The following is a 24,224-nucleotide window of genomic DNA, read 5'->3' as shown; positions in this document are numbered from 1 at the left end:
TCAAAGTAGAACTATTAACATTCCTACATGGAAAAATGACAACTGTAACTGATAAAACTTTTCTCAGTATGAAAATAGTTGAAAGATATATATATATACATATATATATATATATACATACACACATATATATATATATAGCAGAGGGTATATAGGCATATGAATACATGTGTGAATGTGTGTATATATGTTTACAGGTAGACATATATAGAGGGCACAGGACCAATTTAATAGGAAGGAATGATACCTCAAAGGTGAAATTAAGAGGTGAGAGAGGAATATAATGAGAGGAGATGGGGAGACAGAATGGGGGTAAACTATCTCATATAGAAGAGGCAAGTGAAAATGGTTACAATGGAAGGGAAGAATAGTAAGGCAAACGGGAATAGGTCAACCTTATTCTCATTGAATTTAGCTTGGGGAGGAAATGAAATACACACTAAATAGGGTATCTCACCTACAGGAGAGTAGGGGGGAAGGAGATAAGAGAGGGGATGATGGAATGGAGGGCATGCTGCGGGGGAGGGAAGTTGGAAGCACCCACTTTTGAAAAGGGACAGGATCAAAGCAGAGAATAGAACTAGTGGGAGGTGGGATAGGAGGGAGGAAAATTTAGTCAGTCTTTTACAATATATCTTCTACGTTAATATTTTGCATAAGCTTCACATGTACATCCTAAATTGAGCTTCTTAACTTTCCAGTAAGGTTGGGTGACAAGGGAAGAAGGAAATGAATCTGCAATTCAAAGTTTTAAAATCAAATGTTTATATATATATATATATATATATATATATATATATATATATATATATATATATACTATTAATAATACTATTTTACGTGTAATTGGGAAATAAGATATACAGGCACTGGGGCACAGAGATCCACCACGCCCTACTAAAAAGTCAAAGTGGGTATGAGAGAAGATATGGGAGAAAGAGCAGATTGGAGGAGGGGATATACTGTGGGACTGCTAATTTGGGGCAGGGGGTAGGGGAAAAACAGGGAGAAAATTTGCAACTCATAATCTGGTGGAAATGAATGATGTAAATCAGAAGTTAATAAAGCATTTGAAAAATAGAAAAAATGGGTGGAGAAGATTTTATATCCCATTGATGTTACAATCATGAATACACTCATAAAGATAAAGGGACAAGGAACAGAAACATCCATAAATAAATTCTGTCAATCATTCAAAGAACATTAAATTATAAAAAAAATTGATGGGGAAAGTATCCTATGACATTTTTCTTATGGTGCAAATATTTACTAATATAGACATCGGGGAGGGACAAAAACGATTAAGAAAATCTTAGATCAATATCAGAGCAATAAAATTCAGTGAAATATTAAAAGATATTACAACGATATTAAAAGGATTAGACACTATGACTACATTGGATATAAATAAAGAATTCAAGATTGGTTCAATATTAGGAAAACTATGAAAACAGACATAAGACACAACATTAATAACAAAATAAAAGAATCACATGATTATATCTATAGATTTTGACAAAAAGGTTTTTTTTACATAGAATAATAGTCATTCCTATTAAAACACTTAAAAACATAGGAAAAGATATACCTTTCCATAATGTAGTAAGCAGTATCCTTCTAAGTTCAAAAGGTAGCTTTATATATAAAGGATAAATATTAGGGGAAACTAAGGTGTTAGGGGCCTTTCCAATAAGATGAGGGGTAAAGCATGAATGTCCTTTATTATCCCTATTTATCAATATGGTGCTAGAAATGCTAACTACAGTAATAAGAAAAGATATTGAGTAATTAAGCAAAGGAAAAGAACAAACACAATTATTGCTCATGGCAGATGATATCATGGGCTGCCTAGGGAACACAAAAGATTCAACTAAAATTAATTGCAACAATTAGTAACCAAAATGAAATAGCAGGGTATAAAACGCACATAAAACATCAGTTTTTATATTACCAACAAAAGCCAGCACAAAAGGTTAGAAAATGAAATCCCTCTCTGAATAATTGCAGAGTATATAAAATACCTAGAAATCTACCTTCAATTACGCACTAGATTTAGATGACTATAACAACAAAGCAGAAATAAAAGCAGATCAAAATATTGGAATAATATTAATTGTCCATGGCTAGTTTGTGCCAATGTAATAAAATTCCAATACTGTATAAAAAAATTCTTCAGTGTCTTCCCCTTTAAATTTTAAGAACATTACTTTAGAATACTTGAAAAAAAAAAAACTTACTTTGTGAAATGAGTTCAAGAATCTCAAAATATAAGTTCCTTGAGGGTAGTCCCTATTTAATATTTGTCTTTGTATTTCCCACCCCCAAGGTGCTAAACAAAAGCTTCTTTAATTGAATTGGCTACAAACTATTTAGGGCTCTTCTGGACTATTCCACTGAATCACCATCAGTCTCTTATCTCTTTGACTCAGAGTCTAACAGTTGGAATTTAGCAACTGTAGTTTATGGGAAATCCAAATTCTTTACTCTTGCAGCTCAGCTTCTAATCTCTTTGTCTCCCAGGTGGAACAAAAAATAATTACGGGATCTCTGCCAAAGTCCTAATTGTAGCACTCATTTCAATCAGTCTTGTCCAGGACCCTTTGCCAACAAACCTCCTTGCTCTTCTCTTTCTCATTTTCTAATTGTTCTTTTTCTTTTTTTCTCTGCTGCCTCTTCAGTAAAGATGGAGTAACTGGGTTATGAGTTTGGTCCCCCATATTTTAGGTTAGTCTGTTATTTGTAATTTATCCAACCAGTGAACTAGAAAGAGAGAGAGAGAGAGAGAGAGAGAGAGAGAGAGAGAGAGAGAGACAGACAGACAGACAGACAGACAGACAGACAGAGAGACAGAGAGAGACAGAGAGACAGAGACAGAGAGAGAGACAGAGAGACAGAGAGAGAGAGACAGAGAGAGAGACAGAGAGAGAGAGACAGAGAGAGAGACAGAGAGACAGAGACAGAGAGACAGAGAGAGAGACAGAGAGACAGAGAGACAGAGACAGACAGACAGAGAGAGAGACAGAGACAGAGAGAGAGACAGAGAGAGACAGAGAGAGAGAGAGAGAAAGATATATATATATACATACATACACACACACACACACACACACACACACACATATATATATATATATATACATAATTATTTTCTTTGTGCAAATCATTTTTCAAATGTGCCCAACTCTTCTGGACACCATTTGTGAATTTCTTGGCAAAGTGCTTTGTCATTTCCTTGTCCAGCTCATTTTACAGAAGAGGAAACTGAGGCAAATAGAGTTAATTGATTTAGTGTCTGAAGCCACATTTGAACTCAGGAAACTGAGTCTTTCTGACTCCAGCCATGGCACTCTATCCACTATATCATGTAAGTGCCCATAGAAATATGTGCTTATAGAAAGTGAAAGTGCTGGTGTATGCCTTCCAAGTTATAGTAAATATTTTAACTCACCAACATCACTGGCACTACTTCTGAAACACGAGAACAATGTGTTCCTTCCCTCTACCCTTCCTCAAACATATATGATAAAGAGATGCTATAGTATAACATTATTGATTTCATTTTTAAGTTAAAGAATTTATTTTAAAATTAATAAAACAGCAGAATCAATAAATTCTATGCCTATAGGTTTTGTTTTTTGGGTTTTTTTTTTAAACAGCAAGGCTATAGTTCTGGTACATGGGAAATGCCTAAATTTGTGAACTTTAGCCTTTAATTAACATACATTAAGCCTTTCTCTTAAAAAAAAGTCAACATAATAGATACTTCCAAATGTAAGAGTTCTCCAAATTGGTTGAGCAAAAGCTTTTGCTAAGATGATTGCTATTTACATTAATTAAAAATTTAGGAATTTTTTCTCGCATAATTCCAAATTCTTTTCCAGAATTTAAACCAATTCAAAATTTTATGGGAAGTAAATTAATGTGCCTGTCTTTCCACAGTCTCTTCTACAATTTCCTGTCTCAATTTCATTTCATTTGATTTTACTGATAACTACTATTTTGATGTTTCATCAGTCATACCTCAAATATATATTCATTTTTTAATTACTTTCATTATTAGTCATTTCATTTTATTTTTTGGAGGGGGAAGGTAGGACAATTGGGGTTAAAGGACTTGCACAAGGTCACACGGCTAGTTTTGTGTTGTGTTAGAGGTGGGATTTGAATTCATCTCCTCCTGACTCCAGGGCTGGTGCTCTATTCACTGTGCCACCTAGCCATCCCATTATTAGTCATTTTAGATTTTTTTTTCAGAAGGGCTGATAGTTTGTATTAATTCTTTTTTAAAATTTTATTTATTTTTTTTTTGGAGGGCAATTGGGGTTAAGTGACTTGCCCAATGTCACATGGCTAGTTTTGTGCTAAGTGTCTGTGCCCAGATTTGAACTCAGGACCTCCTTACTCCAGGGCCATTGCTTTATTCACTGTGCCACCTAGCTGCCCCAGTTTGTATTAATTCTTATGAAAACTGTACACATCCTTTGTCAATTTATTTATTAGGACAATGCTGTTAGGTTTTGTTCATTTGTTTTTGATATCTGTGTGTGTTTATGCACGTGCACATGTTGGTTCCCTATAATTACTGAAACTGATTCTATCAACGATATTTAACACAATTATTTTTTCCCAATCTGTATATTTTATATTTACAGTTGAGGTGATTTTATTTGTGTAAAACTTTTGAATTCTGTATATCAGAAATTATTTATAAATAATCCTCTTTATCTTTATTTTCTCAATTGTGAAAGAGACAATATTATGTTTAATTTGCTTTGGTTTACAGTATTGTGTGTTTTGACAAGACAACTTTTCAAATTTTCTACCATATTTTGTCTACTAAATAATCTCTTTCCCAAGAATTTGTATTCTTGAATTTATTGAATACTAGAATACATTTTGGGCTTATTTCTAGTCTTCCGTTATTAATATATTCCTATGATCAATTTGTCTATAATTTATCTAACAAACAGTTTTGTATGATAATGTTGTTTGAGATCTAATGCATCTATTTTCATTCTTTTTTCATTATATCTCTTGATATGTTGATCATTTTATACTCTGAAATATTGTGATCTTATTTTGTCTAATATATAATGTATTCTGCTATTTATTTGATTGACATTCCACTAAAACAATTGAGGGATTTAGATTAGTAATTTAGAAAGTGTTGTAATTTTTTGCTGAATTGGAATGTCTCAGCAACTGATGTTGACTAGTTTTCCAATTATTTAGGTATTCCTTTATTTCTGTAATTATTGTGATTGAATTAAAACAATTCTTCTGTGTCTTGGCATGTTAATCCTGATAATTAATGCATATGTCTTCCTATTTCTTGTACTGATAGCATAGAAAAAAATGATTATTTTTATTGGTTTATTTTGTATTATGCTAGTTTACTGAAGTAACTAAATGTCTCTTTTTTTCTAATTCTACAGGGTTACTTAATTCAATTTACCAGTCATGGATTTAAATCCAGAAGGGATCTTGAGGATTCTTTTATTTCCATGTGTTTCTTTTTTTTTTTTTAATATTCTTCTCTTTTCAGCCAAACTCCTTGAAAAAAAATTATCTTCACTCAGTGCCTTCATGCTTTGCCTCTCTTTCAGTCCTTAGCTCTTTGCAGTTTGGTTTGCAACTTCATCATTAAATAGAAACTGCTATCTCCAAAGTTAACAATGACTTCTTTCTTAACTGTCAAAAAGGATGACTTTTCTCAGTCCTAATCTTCCTCAACAATTCTGTTACATTTGACACTGTTAACCACTTTCTCTTCTGGGACACTATCTCCTCTCTTTGTTTCATGATACTTTGGGCTCCTGGTTTATCCTCTTCCTGTTTCTTTCACTCTTCTTTTCCCTTCTTCCTCTTCACAGGCATCATATACAGTTTGTCCCACTACTGTGGGTGTTTCAAAAGGTTCTATACTTGACTTTCTTTCTCTTCTCTCCCTATGTTAGGGGTTCTTAACTATTTTTGCATGTCACAGACATTTTTTTCTCTCAGTCTGATGAAGTCCATGGATCCCTTCTCAAAATAACATTTTAAGTACATAAAATTAAATAGAAAACAGAGAAAGCAATCATATTGAAATATGGTTATCAATATTTTAAAACAAGAGTAATGACAATATCAAATTAATGAATGACAGTTGAAGAAACTCTACTCTGTACTCCTTTTCATGGTAAATTCACAAAGCTCCATGGGAATAGATGATCTCTATTTCTATATCCTGGCCTGGTCTTTCCCCTGAGTTTTAATCAACATCCCCAGTTCTTTAGTTCCTTATTGAGCAGCTCAAACTAGCTCTGGAGACATCTTAAATTAAACATATTAAACATATCTCAGATTAAACAAATTAAACATATCTAAAATTGAACTCATTCTCTTCCTTCCTAACCTCTTCTCACTCCAAACCTTCAATAATTCTATGAAAGATGCCATGGTCCTTCCAATTTTCTAGGTTTCTAATCTTCACATTATCTTTGATTGTTTAATTTCTTCATCTCATTTATCTAGTTTCCAAATCTTGCTGTTTCTACTTTACAACATCTTCTTCATCTGATCCTTTCTCTCTAGTCACTGTTTTGTCAATTATTTCAGACCTTTATCACCTTTCTCATAGATTATTGCAACAGCTTCATAATTGATCTTCCTGCTTCAAGACTCATAATTAGAGGTCATTATTACACATAGATATCAAACTAATTTGACCTTATCTGGCCTTCCCTTTGTCCCTCACACAAAATATGAAATTCCCTATCTTCATACTGGCCAGCTAATTTGTTCAGTGAACAGAACACTGAGCCTGGAGTCAGGAAGACTCATCTTCATGAATTCAAATTTGACCTTAGATACTTACTAGCTGTGTGACCCTAGGAGAGTCACTTAGCCCTGTTTGTGTCTGTGCTTCATTTGTAAAATGAGCTAGGAAAGGAAATGGTAAACCATCCCAGTATCTTTGTCAAGAAAACCCCAAAAAGGGGTCATGAAGAGTTGGACACAAGTAAAAAAAAAAACTCAACAACAACAAAATCTTTGTACTGGTCATCCTCCATTGCTCATGAAGAAGGAAATCTCACAGCTTCCTGGGGACTATAAGAAGCTGATATTTCTTCCCCAGTATGGTGTTGTTTTTATCTTGAAGCCCTTATCCCCTCATAGGTCTTTGTACACCAGGGAGAAATAGCCCGATCCCCCTCAAGTAGCAAGCTTCCTTTCCTATTCAGACAACTCCTTCCCACAAAGAATTTGTGGGAATGGAAGATGCTATTTATTGTTGGGAGATATTTTCCTTACTGATACCATTGAAGATGTTAACCAGTTCTACATAATTATGGTGAATTTTCTTTTTCTTCAAAGAAAGGACATCCCCTCATTAATTTGGTGGTTATTTCAAATCCCTGGATTGGGGTGAGGGAGAGTCCTTACTTAGCTACCCTGGAAGATGGGGACAGTCTCTCTATATAGGTCTCTAAGGGAACAAAATTTTAATTTCATTCCCCTAATGTAGATCTCAAGAAGTAGGGGGTCTTGGTGGGTGGGTCGAAGATTAGTGAGTGGCAAAATTGAATTTTAATATAAACTTAGATCTTAGCACAGATTGAAAACAAAAATGGCTTTTGACCTCTTTCTTAGTAACTTTACTAGGGAAGACAGTATGTATGATGAATTGCTGACTGCATCATAAATGTACTGAAATTTCTGATGTTGCTGCTGTTCATTTTTACTGCCTTACATTAGGAAAATAATCTCTGATTTTTATGGTGGGATTCTTATCTTTTTTATGGAACAGATAATATACTCCTGGAACTGGCCAAGCTCATTGGCTCATCATCACCATCTTGCATTAGGAGACTCACAGTGAATTGCAAAGTTGTGACATCGGTCACTACATGCGCCAGATCACTAAAATCTAAGATTCAATTTTTCTGAATGGTGAAGGATTTCTGGGTTTGGGGTTTTTTCCTTGAATTTTTTTCTGTCTTCTTTTCCTTTTCTTTCTGGTGACTTGGGGCAGCGTGTGTGTGTGTGTGTGTGTGTGTGTGTGTGTGTGTGTAATGAGGTATACCTAGTGGAGAAACCACATAGTCTCTTGGAATTCTTGTGATACCAAGAAAATTAGAATGTTGGGCAGAGACTATGTGAAATTAGTAGGAGGACATTGACAAGTATCACATATTAATACTGATGTATTGCTCATAATCTGCATGGTTGGAGAGAATAATCAGACAGTATTGAATTACATAGACAATTATTTGTTGATTTTATAGATATTCCTCAAAAAGTCTTCCTTTTTCCTGTTCATTTTGTTAGCTCAAGTGTTTCATTTTCTGCTTATATCACTTCTGATTTACAAAATATTTTATATTTTTATTTGTTTTTAGCATCCATCCATCTACTTTAAATAATAGGATGCCAACTTAGTGTCCACTACCTTCTTCATAGTTATAAATGTTTAATGATATTTATTTTTCTTTTAAAAATTGTATCTCCTATTTTGTCATTATTTTCTTTATTTCTATTAACCCCTCTCCCCATTGATTATAGTTTTGTATGTTATGGTCTAGAAAGGAACAACTTTAATATTTTCTTCTTTCAGCATTTATATGTGGATTGCTTTTTGTCTTTGTACTTGATTAATTTGTGTATGCATTGCTCAAAAATAGATATGCCCATTATGATCCACATTCAATATTTTCCAAAGTTTGACCATATTTACTTTTCCCCAAAATTCTACTGGACTCTGTAATGTCTTATTCATATTCCTTATATTTGTCTCTGAAAATGGCAATTTTTGCAATTCATTAGGTTTTGCTTTAAACATTTAGCTATTATTCAAAAAGAATTTCCCTAGAGAATAAAATGATGGGAATAATATCTAAATGTTTAAAACAAAAGCTAATGAATTGAAAAAAATATGAAATAGCATGATAATTGTACATGACTTCCATATACCACTTTCAAATAGAGATAAATATAAAGAAGATGAATAAGACATTAGAGAATCCAATAGGATTTGGGGGAAAAATAATTTTTTTTTGACCCGCCACATAGCTTGTCTTTCTTTTTCCCTCTCAATAAGCTATTGTTTGGGTGGGACTACCAAGTGATCCTAACTGAACTCTTTTCTGTACAGCAGCAATCTCTACAATAGCAGACTTGCAGGAGTGTCCCAAGGTCTCCATTTCATTTCTCTTCCTCATCTGAATCTAGGGAATGCTGAATATCCCTTCTGCCAATGTCAGCCAATCAGTTGAAAAGTATGTTAATATGGTGCTTATTCTCTGCTAGGCACTGTGCTAAAAATAGTGAAGATACAAAGAAAGGTTACAAATGTCCCTGCCATCAAGGAGTTCACATTCTAATGAAGGAAGCAACACGAATATAACTATATAGAGAGAAGATATATACAGAGTTTATGGAAGAGTTAGGGATACTGGGATGGATCTCCTACAGAAGGTGGAATTTAAGCGAAGTCAGAAGCGAGAAGGTATGATATTCCATACATGGGGGAAATCCAGGGCAAGAGCACAAAGTCAGACTATCCTTGGCCTCTGTTTCCCCAGTGCCTGGCACATAGTAGGCACTTAATATTTGTGACAAATTGGCTGATTGTTGTGTATGACATGAATCAAACAGGCCAGCATAGTTGAATTGTAGAGTGGAATAAAGTATAAGAAAATTGGAAAGTAATAAGGTACCTCTATGTAGGGACTTCAAATGTCAAACAGGGAACTTTAGATTTAAGCCTTGAGGTACGAGGAAGCCAATGAAATTTTTTGAGTAGTGTTATAACACAGTTAGATGTTTACTTTAGGAAAATCACTTTGGCAGCCAAGTATAAGATGGAATAGAGAGAAACCTCAGATAGAGACATGAGGGAAATGCCTGTTTTACTAATAAATCATATAGATCAGATTATTTCCTAAATTATTCCAGCACAGACACCAAATAGAAGGTATTATAATAATCTATGTGAAAAGTAATAAGGGCCTGTAGTAGGGTGTTGATTGCATTAATGGAGAGAAGGGGAAATATTTGATAGCTGTTATGAAAGTAGAAATGCCAGGACTTGGCAACAGAATTCATATGTGGAATGAGCAAGAATGAGGAGTCAAAAATAACGAAAAGCTTTTGAACCTGGGTGACTGGAAGGTTGGTGAAGCCTTCCCAGTTACTGGGCAGCTGGCTATTTTATAAGCTTCTCAAAGCAAATTATGGATGACAAAGGAAATTTCTGTTAGAAAAAAAATCCTCTCTTTCTTCCAGCTGTGATTTATTACTATAAGAAAAGTACCTCTGAAGGTCTCTTTTCCCTTGTTGTTCAATGAAATAGTCTCAGCAGTTTTCTAGAGATTATAATGCCTTTTATGTGTGATTAGTTGCTCATATCCTTGTAAGCAAAATGCTCTTTCAGCCAGGCATCAAAGGCCATTGAGCTCTCTGTAAGAATTCTCTGAAGCAGAAACCCCCCCAACAACTGGCATATCTTCTCTCCCTTGTATCTCATCCACACTTGCAGTCCTTCCTGACTCTAATTACAAACTCCCTAGGTTGATTCCTTCTCTTAATTTGTCACTTGCCTCTTAAGGTTGCTGTGAGTAAAAAATGCTTTGGAAGTTTCAGAGCTTATAGAAATGTCATCTCTATTATTAATTACTTGTCATTGTGGATCTCATCTTTAGGAAACCCTATTTTGTTTTGTCCATGCTGCCTCACAATCACTTTACTAGCTCTGATCACAATTCACTAAGTGCTGGAGGTTAATGGAAACAGAGGAGAGTGTGGTCTAACTTGATCATTTTACAGGAGACTCTCTGGAGGCCCAAAGTAAGAAAAAGTCAAGGAAGGAGTGCTGGAGACAAAGTCTGAAAAATCTGATTTCAAATTTTGGTTCTACCAATTGGATTCTTGTTGAATCGTTTCAGTCACTTCCAAGTCTTGTTATCCCCTTTGGGGTTTTCTTGGCAAGGATACTGGAATAGTTTTCCATTTCCTTCTTCACCTCATTTTATGCATGAGGAAGTAAGGCAAATAGGGTTAAGTGACTTTCTCTGGGTCACACAGCTTGTAAGTGTTTGAGCCTGGATTTGAACTCACAAAAAAAGAGTGTTTTTGCTTTTAAGTCCAGCACTTTATCTATTATGCCACCTAGCTGTCCATTTGACAACTGGGTAAAGTCACTTAATTTTACCTCATCTGTTAAAGCAAAAAACAAAAAACAACCACAGGGGTGGGGAGAGGAATTAGGCTGGATGACTTTTATATACTCTTTTATTTGTAAGTCTATAGCTTCTGTGAAGATACTTGTCTAATATCACATAATAAATAACTTAGGTGAGACCTGAATCATAATAATCATAGCTGTCAGCATGGCTAGGTGGCACAGTGAATAGAGTACCAGCCCTGGAGTCAGGAGGGCCTGAGTTCAAATCCAGCCTCAGACACTTAACACTTACTAGCCATGTGACCTTGGGCAAGTCACTTAACCCCAACTGCCCTGCATTTCCTACTCCAAAAAGCAAAAAAAAATCATAGCCGTTACTTACATGGCACTGGTACATCTACAAAGTCTATCTCTTACATGATCTCATTTGGGAGACAGTGTGATATAGTGAGGGGAAGGCAAGTCTTGGAGAAAGGAAGTTCTGCCTTTGACATATAGTGACTGTGATCACCCTGGGACAAGTCAATTAATGTCCTAGTGCCCTGAGCAATTCTCAATAGAAATCCTTCACAAATGTTATTTCTTTGGAGAGGCAGTGTGGTTTAATGGATAGAGTGCTGACTTCAGAAGCAGAGAAGACCTGGGAACAAGTTTTATCTCTGAGATATCTTGGTTGGGTGACACTGGACAGTCAAGTGTTGTCTTGTGACCCCAACAGCTCTCAATAAATAAATGACTCTAGTATCCACTGAATAGTTGCTAAATCTCCATTAGTGGACAATTTCCTCAGTGGGGGTTCTTCACACAAGTAAAATCACAGGTTCAGGGCAAGAAAAAGAAGATCAAAAATAAAATTTGAGCTCCTGGCTCTTATACATGTTCAGAAATGATTTTCATGACACCAGATTTCAATCAGTAGACTTTTGGCAGAATTGGGTATAGGAAGAAATGAAAATGTGTCCCAAATAGAGGAATTCACCATTGCGTTATGTTGAGGTTAACCTCAATGTGTTTTTCCTTTTAGATGATACAAAGGGAAGATGGTGAGTTTCCCAAGATTCAGGCTCTTCAATCCTCCCTTCTACCGAATGCATGAGACACTCCCAAGTTCTATTCTACCTGTTCTACACAACTTTTTCTGTCAGATCATGGATCCACACCATACTTCCTCCTCTGTCACCTAATCATTGATTGAGAACCCAGGTTCTCAAACTTTTTGGTATCAGAACCACTTTATACTCAAAGAAACTGTTATCTACTCCCCCATATACTCTCCAAAGCTATATGTGTGTTATTTCTGTCAGTATTTGCCTTATTAGAAATTGAAATGTCTTTGCATAATTAAAACCCTTTTGAGTTTATGGAACCTCTTGTAAAGGTCTTGGGCATTCCCAGATGTCCCTAGACCACACTTTGAGAATTGTGAGTTCAACAAAAGTCAGACCCCATTCTGGAATTAGTTTGTGGACTTCTTGTTTGTCTCTTCAGACAGGGGAAGTGAACAATTCTTCAGTTTCCTGGGGATATTCTTCAACACAAGGGGCTCAGAGTTACCATCACAAAAAGTCTCCTAATCTTTTTGGGTAATGAATACCATTGTCAGGCTGGTGAATAACATGGATCTCTTCTCATACTAAGATTTTAAATGCATAAATAATACATTGGATTATACAGGAAACCAATTATATTGAAATAATTTCTATATTAATCATTTCACTTATGTTCATATATAAAAATATATTTAAAAATATAAAAACTCCATGGACCCCAGATTAAGAACCCTTGCCACAGGAGCTGTAAGAGATCTCAAAAGCCATAATGCAACCTCTTCCTTTTTTTGGATAAGAAATTGAAGCTCAAGGAGACCAAAATCACACAATAAGCATCTGAGGAAGGATTTAAAGTTTGCCAGCCTCTTTTTACAGATTATATAGACACATGTGGATTATAGGCAGGTGTCAGAAAACTGCTATCTAGTCAAGTTAACACACTTCCCCTCAGGCAGCTCAGCTGTCCTTCATTTTGTTCCCTGTTTTCATTTTAAAAGGAGCAAGAGCTGGTTCCTAAATTAGACCTCGTTCTGCACTAAAGACAAACATTAGGGATCTACTACAATGGAGCTGCTTGAATGCAATTTGGATAAGGGATCACTGATAAAGTTGGGAGGATTGGGGGCCATGACAAGAATATTCTGGATGACTTCCCAGTAGGCCAGTAGCCTCTCTCAGAAGCATGGAGCATCAGATGGAATTAAGCATCCACTTCTATATTTAGCCTCATTTAGTGGCAGTTTTTACAACCTTGGACTTGTATGTGTGATCACCTCTCATAGGATTTATGGCTGATCATTACCCTCAATGGCATTGAGTGATCCAGTTTAAAGGGCATGGAGAGCTTTTGATGGGATAAGAATGAAATTGGAAGACTGGCAAGGGAGAGATGGGTGGCTACTTTGCCAGTTCCCTGTTATTCTTTCAAATAATGTGGATATTGAAACAGTTTATGATAACTTCACACTCAGGGATCCACCTGACATTTCTAGTTTAGCCTTGTATGCTTACAAAATTATAATAAAACATTTCTATTGACGTGATACTCTTTTATTTCCTCATAATATATTCTTCCCATACATTTTTCATGGTTTATTGAATTCCAGTAGACTCAAATGAAATCTCTTAATTTGCTGTCCAGACCACTTATTTCTCCTTTCTTTGAGATCAGTCAATAAACATGCCCTGATTACTCAGGATCCTAGCATGTTATGATGAGTCCTTTAAGGCTGCCATAATACCAGAAATCATTGAGATAGAATGATCGGAAATCTACTAAGATTTCAATAATAATTGCACTTGTAATGAAAAAAAAAGAAATAATTGACCCAAAAAATTCTCAAACAAGCCAAATCCATGGATCTCTCTAAGATTGCAATCTATAATACAGGATCTCTCTTGTAGAAGTAAAAGAAATAGCTATTTCCTATGTGTGAATCAAAGAATTACAGGAGAAAATTACACTAAGTTGGAATAGTAAAAATAATGTTTTTTAAAAGATGATTACAAAACTCATTATAAGATTTTTTTTTATCTAGACTTCTCCATCTCACTAATTGCCCATTTTTGTAATAGCTGCTTTGGCTTGATTTCACTATCAATATTTGTAGAAGGGTTACAGAAATTATAATGTACATCATTCTACTATTCAATTTTTGCTTTTTAATATTCAGTTTTTCAAAGGTAAAATATTTTAGAAATTTAAAAGTGACTAAGACTAATTTTTAAATGAAGGAAACATGTTCAGTATTAAGAAATTAGACTTCAGGAAAGTGTTTCTGATGTGGACAAATAATTCAGAATTCTGTTTCAATTTTTTTTATTTTGCTAAATCCTAAAATTATTTGATTTTAAATCATTATAGTGTCATAGGTACATAGGTTTAAAAGGTTATTTTCATATAGATGTGATTGTATTTTATTATTTTACTTATCATCCATGTTGATAGAATTGAAAAATGAAGTCTGCCATTTTATGACAATTATATTGCTTTCATGCTAATAACTTTGATATTAAGCCATTCTTGGTTTAGAGGGTTTTCTACATATGAAATATAACAAAATATTAGATTTAATGTTACATTTTCTATACAATGAGCTGGTAACAAAGTCATTTGGGTCCCATTTCCAATTCTTAATAAAATGTTGCCCTACATGATTTGTAAAATGCCTTTCAATGCTAAAAATCTGTGATCCTATGGATATTTTTAATGGCCTAAAAACTATTTCCTACTTTAATTTCTCATCATGAAGTGGATGCAATTCTCAGTATTCAAAAATTATTCCAGTGTGGTATAAACTGGTATTTTCTACTCTATCTTCTTCTGCCTTCCCTGACTTCCTTCAAATAGCAACTGAAATCACACCTTCTACAAGATGCCTCTTTGCATCCCACTTCATGCTAGTGCTTTCTCTCTTAACCATCTCCAATTTGTGGTGTATATATTTTGTTTTTACATAGTTGTTCACAAGTTGTCTTCCCCAGTAGGCTAATGGGCTTCTTAAGGAGAAGGCCTCTGCTGCAAATGTTTTCTGTTTTATCAGAAGGCATAAAAAGACTCCTCCAGTGGGCTAGTCACTTAAATAAGATGAGGTGATCTCTAAATATATATAAACATACATACATAAATACATGCATAAACACAAATAATTAATTCTTATTAAAGTGCTTATTACATAACAAGTGCTAAATAAATTCTTGTTAACTTGACTTTGAGTATGGAACTGACAAGGTATTTGTCTTGTATCTTGTCTATGGATTTACCCAGCTAAAATTCCTGATATTCATCATTGGAATTTGATGGTTTTCCACAAAGGAGGATGATTTTCCTGAGAAATTTCTTGAGGGCAACAGCTTTACCCCTTCATTTTTGTTGTGCTACATTCATTTTGTGGGGACGTTCTGTCGGTGGAAGAAATTTGACAAGTAGAAATTTCTGACCTACTCTGCCATCTTCCCAGGATGCCCTGCCCTAGCTTCAGTTCATGAAGGTGACTTAATTAAGGTAAAGAGAGAGTGAATGGAGAGAGTTTTCACCCGATGAAATCATTGTTCCTTTGCAGGAAAATAACATAAAAACAGAAAACAAAACAAGAAATGAATACTTGTAGAATCTATGCTTTCTTTTGTTGTTAAGCAGTTGAATTCATTATTAATACCAGAAATACAACTTAATCGCATAATATCCCAAGATGTGCTGGTAAACATTTGACAACCAATTATCGGGGTGGGGGGAATACACACACACACACCCACTCTGAAATTTAATCTGCATTATTAACATTTTCTGTAGTCTAGCAATAAACATCAAGTCCTGGTTTGTTTATTAAAGATTTCTGAGGTATAAATATTCCCACAGAAAATTTTAAAATGGGCTCTCTGAAGCTGGTATGAGCTGGTTTCAGCACACTCTTGACATCTTCTGGTATTCTTATAGAGCAGTATCTAAGGATTATGAATTGCATTCATATTTCTACACGAATTTAAAAAATTAAATAAAAGAAATTTAAAGGCAGTTTGCCATAGTTGTTAGAGAGCCGGCTTTGAGTCAGGAAGTCTCAACGCTATCAAATATAGGCGGTGGAACTCTGGGCAATTCATTTAACTTCTTGATGGCTCAGGCAACTCTCTATGCCTATAAGTTGCAGAGCAGGCATTGATCTTGACCAGTAGAACTTTTGCTGACAGAAAGTTCTCTATTCCAATGTAATCAGAGAGCTAGGAATTCAAACTGACAGAGGCATGATAAACATCTAGCACTTCTATTGTTTCCTTCTTTCTTTAATGATCAAATGTTTGGAAAATATATTACCCGCCAAAAATTCTATCTGAGGCATTTCAGAATATTAACTTTCCTTCCAACTTTACCTAATTGAAAAAGAAGACCATGGCGGGGGGGGGGGTTAGAGCTAATTGAATCTAACTTCCTTATTTTACAGATTAGGAAACAGGACCAGCAAATATAGGCATTTGCCCACTGTTGTGTACTATTATTTCAGTCTTGTCTGACTCTTGGTAACCCCTTTTGGGTTTTCTTGGAAAAGATACCAGAGTGTTTTTCTATTTCCTTCCCCAGTTCATTTTACAGATGAGGAAACTGAAACAAACAGGGTTAACTGACTTGGCTAGAGTCACACAGCAGGTAAGCTTTTCAAATTTGAACTCAGGAACTGGAGTCTTCCTAACTCCAGGGCCAGCACTCTATCTACCACGCTATGAGCCCCCTAGCTGTCCCATTTGCCCATTAATATCTAGTAATAGTTTCAGTGTCAGTATTGAATCTATGTTTCCTGACTCTGAATCCAGTGCTTTATGTGAGTTTTGCAAAAAGTTTTTTTGTTTTACATGAAGGCATAAAAGACTCCCCTGCTGGGTAAGTCTCATAAATAAGTCCAGGTCATAGCTATGCAGTTATATTTATGTATCTATATACAGAGATACATGTATGTGCATATCTAATACAGATCCACATATACATAAATATATAGATCTACATGTGCATATCTAATATTTATCTAATAAATAGGTGTGTTGTGTGTATCACTTTCCATGGGCAGGGGAAAAAACCAAACAAACCAAGGAGATAAAGTATTAAAATGCCCAGGGCATGGTTTGTAGTTGGAAAAACGAGTCAAGGTTCTGGTTCTCCGTGCCTCTTTGGCAGACACTGTGAATGGGCATAGACTAAGGCTGGGCTCCCGGCTCCACTTTTGGCTCTCTGGATTTTTTAACCACATCCCTATGTGTAGGTACCTACCTCTCTCTCTCTCCTTCCCTTCCCTCCTTTCCAGCTTCTTTTAATGCACTGTCTTTACATTCCCATGGAAGCTCATTGAGGGCAGGAATTCTTTGTTCTTTTGTGTATATCTGTAACCCCAGATCTATGTACAGTGTCTAGCACACTGTGAGTGCTTAATAAATGCTTTTTGTGACTAGTCAGTACAGAATTGAAGAAAAAGAGAGCAGACTGAATAATGCTTTGAAAATTCCAGGTTTTCCTTAATGACTCCATGTTTTTGCCTGGAGCATGAGCCCACATATTTTTAAATAACCATGTGGTGTGGGCATAAATTATGGAATACTATAGTTTCCAAAAAACTGAAATTAAGGATCACTAAAAAGACAATGGAAGAAAAACATCTGCTTAGCATAAATAAGTCAAAATAAAACTTTAAGAATGAGGAATTTCAAAGTGAAATTTAAAACACATTTTAAAGTGAAACTTTAAAAATGAGTAATTATTTAGGAGGCACGGCCTAAAGAAAATCACTGTCACAAAACAAAACAAGATGGACTGGTCAGACTTATAGCAATATTGAGGGAAAACTGGCAGACAAAGGCCCAGTACATTCTGTGGGCCTATGCTGGAAGTCTACAGAAGAGCAAGGACAAGCGTTAAACAAAATAAGAAGGCAAGTATGGATGATGGATGGAGGTCTACCCAGTTGGAAAAAGTTCTCACATTAGTGATATCACAGATACATCAAAGTGGTGATGCGAGTAACTGTTATTTTCTGACATTTCCAATATTGATTTTAAAAAAGTACACTAATGCAATCTTCAATGGAAAGTCTATATAATTTTAAAGGCAGACAATAAAACCCTTGGTAAGGGTTTTAGTTAGTATTTACATAGCACAATAGTTTACAAACACTTTGCTTTTTAATTATTTCATTTTATCTTCTAAACTCTTAATAATAGCACCTAACTAGGGGCAGCCAGGTAGCACAGGAAGTAAGAGCACCGGCCCCAGAGTTGGGATGACCTGGGATCAAATCTGGGCTCAGATAGTTACCACCGCACCCAGAAATAACTGGCTGTGTAACTTTGAGCAAGTTAATTAACCCCAATTGCTTAAAAAAAAAAATAATAGCACCTAACTTCCAGGGTTGTTGCTAGGATAATTTATTAATTCCTTAATTTGTTATTGTTATTACTCTTGTTTTAAAATATTGATAACCATAATTCAATAAAATGCGTAAGGCTTAAAGTACTGCTTAAGCTATCTCATTGTCAGCATCATCATCACAATTATTATTATGTACTATTATTATCTCTGTTTCACAAAAGAGGAAACTGAGGCTCAGAGAATATAATGACCAAAGTCACTTAGCAGGTACTGCTTATTCTAAGTTCAGCATTCTAGCAACTGTCCCATCTGACTGCCTCCAGGGCTGTTTATATGCTGGAATTAATTATAATGTTAACATATTACTAATAAAACCAAGAGGAGGCATGATAGAATAAGTCACTTCAGCGGAAGTAAAGTGAACACCACAGTTCTGATCCAAAATATAAAAAGGCTGAAAGAACAAAGATCACTGACTAAAAAAAAGAAGTATTTATTAGGAAGGTCGATCAAGCAAGTACTGAGACATGGCTTAAAGTGTATTAAAATATTTTTTAAAAGAAAGAAAAAAATCAGAATGTCAGGAAATTACAAGGAATGATGCTTTAACCAGGCAAAGCCATTAGGATATACACTTATCTCACTTTTGACCTTTTTACATATTCTGCTTTTCATTGCTAGAGTCTGTACTTTAACATACTTTAAAATGTCCCAGCATTTTCCAGTATTATAAATTTTATTAGAATAATAGAAAATAATAAATACAGATAACCATAGGATACACACACAGCAGTTTAAGGAGAAATTTCATACTTTTCAATGTGAAACAAGATACTTGGTACATATCTCACAGAGATATATAACTTGAAGAGAAATGAAACAAAAGGATGGCCATCTTGGCAATGGAATTACATGAATGTATTGTAGCAATTACTAAAATAATTTTTAAAAAGTTACAACCTTCTTACATGTGGCAGGAAATACAGATTGATTGAGAAATGTTATTTTCCCAATTTGTGACCTGTAGGAAACAACCATGACCATATGAAAAGCTACCAGCCATTTATATTTTTCTAGGTATATACAGTATATACAAATCTTGCAAGAAAGTTGTGAATCATTTTTTTTCTGTTTTATACAATAACTTTCTCATAAATTTAATCTCTAAAAGCATATGGAGATGTTTCACAGTGATATCAGAATTTCACTAATCCTTATTGGAATTTTTCTCATATTTTCAAATTCTGATATCCTTGGAAGTAAAAACAAGGAAAAAAAATTCTTGTGAAATGGAATATCAGTTGAATTTGTTGTTGAAATGGCTGTAACTGAATGTGCTCATTTTTACATATTCTTTACATATTGCTAGGAAAACAAGTCTAGAACTTTTTTTAATGAATGCTAAAAGATCTTGTCAGTTTCACATAATAAAATCTCTAGCATTGCTATAATCTCATTAAAAGATTAAGTGAAAAAGTTTAGCAATTGTGAAATGTGCTTTGATAGAACAATGAGTTTCAATAAATACAGATGTGAAGAATGCAGAACATAGTTTTATTTAATATTTTAGTTTAGAATCAAGATATTCTCCATTTTCTAGATCTTTTGTTTTGAAGCACTGTTCAAGGGGAAGGAATGAAAACTTCCTCAAGGAAAAATCATATATTATAGAAATTTCCACTTCATAAAATGACCAAGTGAATAATTGACACATTGCATAACATGTTTTACCCATTTCTCAATGGACATAAGTTGCCCAGAATAAGCAGACATAGATGTGTTGAGATCCCCAACATGAGTAGGGGTACTCCAGCTGATGTGATCTCAAATGTACCAAAATATAATGAAGTTCAAAGAATGGGAGCTTTACAAGTTGTAATTTGCAAACACATTATTCTTCATAGATCAAATTAATCCTGGCTACTCTAGGAAATACATACAAATAGCATTCTCTCTGTGGATTACAGTTTATGAGTCGGCATAGCACCTGATGAAATTGTCAAATCACAATACGATTATTGGAAAAATAGAGCAAGTTAAAGACTTGAGTTTCTGTGAGCTGCATTCTTAGGCAATGCTTGGATTTTTCACATAATCATGTTGGTTGAAAAAATCTGAAGGGTGCAATATGTAAATTCCTTTGGTTCATCAAGTAAGTATTAAGGCATTTCAGATTCCTCTAAAAGGATTTACTGAATCTTTTACAAAATTGTATTTGTATTATTAACCTACAGTGAAATAGAAAATATGTAAAAACAGAGAGTCAGAGAAAACCATGCATAATCACCGTGTATCAAGAAAGCACTTTTTTAAAAGGTGGGGTTGGTGTAACCTATCAATTTCCTAGAGAATGAAAATCGGTATCACCAAAGATTCTTCACAAGAAATATGGGTAATATGGTGATGCAGTTTGATAAGAAGGGGTAGGCATTCCAGACTGTTGAACTAGACCCTCTTGCATCCATATCTGAAACAGATGGGGAAAAAAAAATCACACACATCGAATTATGATGGCAGCACCAGTATCCTGACAAATGTAATGACTTTCACACGAGGTAGAAAATCCAACATAAATTCTGAGTTATGACAAGGATTTATTATGTTGCCTCACCTTATTTACACTTCAATCTTCTCCTTAAACATTTCTAGAAAATATTAAATATTTATATTTTTATAAAACATTTTTTTGAGGTAGTCTGGCATAAGGTTGGTGGGAGGCAGGGAGGGGAAGATGCAGGTGGTGCAGTAGATAGGCATAGAGTCAGGAAGACCTGAGCTCAAAGCCGGCCTCAAACACTTACTACTGAATGACCCAGGACAAGTCACTTAACCTCATTTGCCTCAGTTTCCTCATCTGCAAAATGGGCTGGAGAAGGAAATGACAAACCACTCCAGTATCTTTGCCAAGAAAACCCCAAATGGGGTCACAAAGAGTTAGACATGGCTGACAAATGACTGAGCAACAACGATCAATCTGGGGTTGTGGAGAATGTCAGCCTTGTTGTTCAAGCCCTGCCTCTGCTACATGGTGTGTACAGGAGTCATCTATTTAACCTCTCAGGGCAGCAGATAAGCTTTCTAAGACTCTCACTGGCAGAGAAAATGTTGATTGACATTACTTGAGAGAGGAAGCTCCTCACTGGGAGCTCCCCAAACTAAAGAAATCTTGGTTCTAAGCCCAATCAAAATCACATCAGATCAGACCAGAAAAAATAAATCAAAATACAGTAAGTTGGGTTTTATTCACCCAGCATTATTGGGCTTCAATTAAATTGGAAAGATTCCCTCCAATTTTCATTTTGTTGCACACATATTACCTAATTTATAGTCTTTGACTATTCTCTAGATGAAAAGTCCTTTAGGTGAGCACAAGGAAAATATTCATTTGTTTGTTTTCATATACTTCTAGCTAAGTAATTATCATATAATGCAAAGGCACTAGCCTAAAAATCAATACAAACTCCATTTTCATAATGCTAGCCTCCTGCAGACACCGTTCTGTGCCAATTCAGCAATTCTCAAACTGTTAGAGGGAAGGACCATCCATGATTCAGCAGCCTGAAAGGGAAAAAAATAGCTCCTACCCCATAAAATCATGGAGACTCACATTTCCTGGGAAGGCTTTGTGTTTAATGAAGAAGCATTCATTACCGTCAACACAATTCCTAGAGTTTTTCTACTTATAATATAGAATCATTTAAAAAAAACTTTAAATCTACTTAATTAGAGCACTAGTTAAAAGATCTGAGATCACTGCTATAGGATCTGACTCCTCACATTCCCCTGGAACATGAAGAATTCTTTTAAAAAATTCAGAGAGGAAAACTTTGTACAACCCCTTCTGGCACAGAACCCAATGTCTGATTAGTTGGAATCCTTGTCTTTCTCTTGTTCAGAAATCTATGTCTTACCAAATTTCATCCATCCAAATTCCTACTAAATATTCTTTTGTATAGTAATAGCAATCATTTCCTCTCCTTGAGCAAAGACATTATCTTGCTTTTTAATAGTAAATATCATCCCTCTCAAAGATCTTATGTTTTAATGAAAGAAGCAATATATTCACATAGGTAGAAAGATAGATGGATAGATAAATAGACATGCATTTTCAGGGTGCTTTTCTCAGAGAACATATATGTATGTGTGTCTAGATGTAGATATACATACATATATATCTGCAAAATAAATACATGAAAGTATCTCTTTCTGCAATAATATCTATATCAATATAAATGTGTGTGTATTTTCTGTCTGTGTGTATTTTCAAGGTACTCTCATTAGAGAAATATTTATTCATTTATATATGTACAAAATAAATACATGATGATATTTTAGGAGGTAGTTGGGTGAAGCATCAGCAATTACAAGGATTAGAAAAGGGTCAGGTACAAGATGGAATTTGAGCTGGTCTTAAAGCAAAATAATAATTCTAAGAGGTAAAGGTCAGGAAGTAGAACATTCTGTGCCTGGGGGTAGTCTATGCAAAAGCTCCGGGTGGGAGATGCAACACTGTATGTGAGAAATAGTATGAATGCCAGTTTGGCTGGAAAATGGAGGGCATGAAGGGGAGTGATCTGTAATAAGGAATAAAAGATAGGCATCAGTAAGGTTATGAAGGATTTTAAATGCCAAACAGATGAGTTTGCATTTAATTCTAGAGGTCATAGGGGGACAGTAACATTTATTGAGCAGGGGAGTGACATGGACAGACCTGTACTTTGGGAATAAAGGATTTAATGGCAGTATGTACCTGAAAAAAAAATGACCCTAGGGAGCCAAAGCTTTGGATAAAAATTACTAGGAAACTGGAAAAATGCAGAAAATTTGAGTTTATGATGATTTTCTAACTGTTTTTCTAATTTAATTTCTTGAAATAGTAAAGTGTTACTAATATGGACTAATTATGTAAATGATAACAATGAATGAAAAGTATGAATTCAAAAATATTCTTTACAAAGAAATGCAATGGCTTTGTTTTTCCTTTCAAGGACTTGTATAAATTGAATTATTTGCTAACAACCAGGGAGAGTATCCAGTGGACCATCTTAAATGAGGAGATCAGATCTATCTGTAATTAGTAGTTTACAAGCAATTAGAATGCTAATGACCTTAAAAAAGATTGTCCATAGGTTAAATACTCTCTTGCACAATTAATTTAATTAGCAAAACATTTCTTTCTACAGAGTGCAGAGGAAGCTTAAGCCTAGGTTGAACTGTCACTTAAAGGGATTTTATTGACATTTTTTTTAACTAATAATAGCTAACATTTATAGACAACTTTAAGATTTACAAGGTGCTTCACATGTATTACCTCTTCTGATTCTCCTAACAATCAAGTGAGGTAAGTACTATTATTACAAATAAGGAAACCTATGCTGAAGGAAAATAAGTGACTTGTCTAGGGTCACACAGCTAGTTTCTTAAGTCAGGATATGAACTCAGCCCCCCGCCCCCGACTCCATATTCAGGGCTCTATTATGCCACATGACTCTGTTCTTTCTGGTCAATTTCCAATTCTTCCCATTATCATTCCCCAATGCTCCACACTTCATCATGATTCATTGGTTCCAGTTTTAAGAAAAGAAGAAAAAAGATGATTTGTATAGTTAACTTTGCTCTGCCCATCATGATACTTAACACACAATAACTCACTAAAATC

The 24,224-nt window shown here is 34.8% G+C and overlaps 1 protein-coding gene across 2 annotated transcripts in view; it reads right to left on the bottom strand.

Annotated features, from left to right (window-relative positions):
- Nucleotides 1-19,042: 19,042 nt before the first annotated feature.
- The window catches only part of CNTN3 (contactin 3), a 449,736-nt gene continuing 444,554 nt past the window's right edge, over nt 19,043-24,224 (bottom strand). For both annotated transcript variants that reach the window (XM_069084081.1, XM_069084082.1), the window contains one exon: nt 19,043-21,032. In XM_069084081.1, the coding sequence (XP_068940182.1) occupies nt 20,929-21,032 (104 nt within the window). In that variant the 3' untranslated portion in view covers nt 19,043-20,928. The remainder of the gene's footprint in view (nt 21,033-24,224) is intronic.

This window comes from Petaurus breviceps, unplaced genomic scaffold (assembly GCF_028583685.1).
Source record: "Petaurus breviceps papuanus isolate PSGF00001 unplaced genomic scaffold, PetGlider_PUasm1.0 174, whole genome shotgun sequence".
Classification (NCBI taxonomy): domain Eukaryota; kingdom Metazoa; phylum Chordata; class Mammalia; order Diprotodontia; family Petauridae; genus Petaurus; species Petaurus breviceps.
This window is presented reverse-complemented; position numbering and strand designations above follow the sequence as displayed.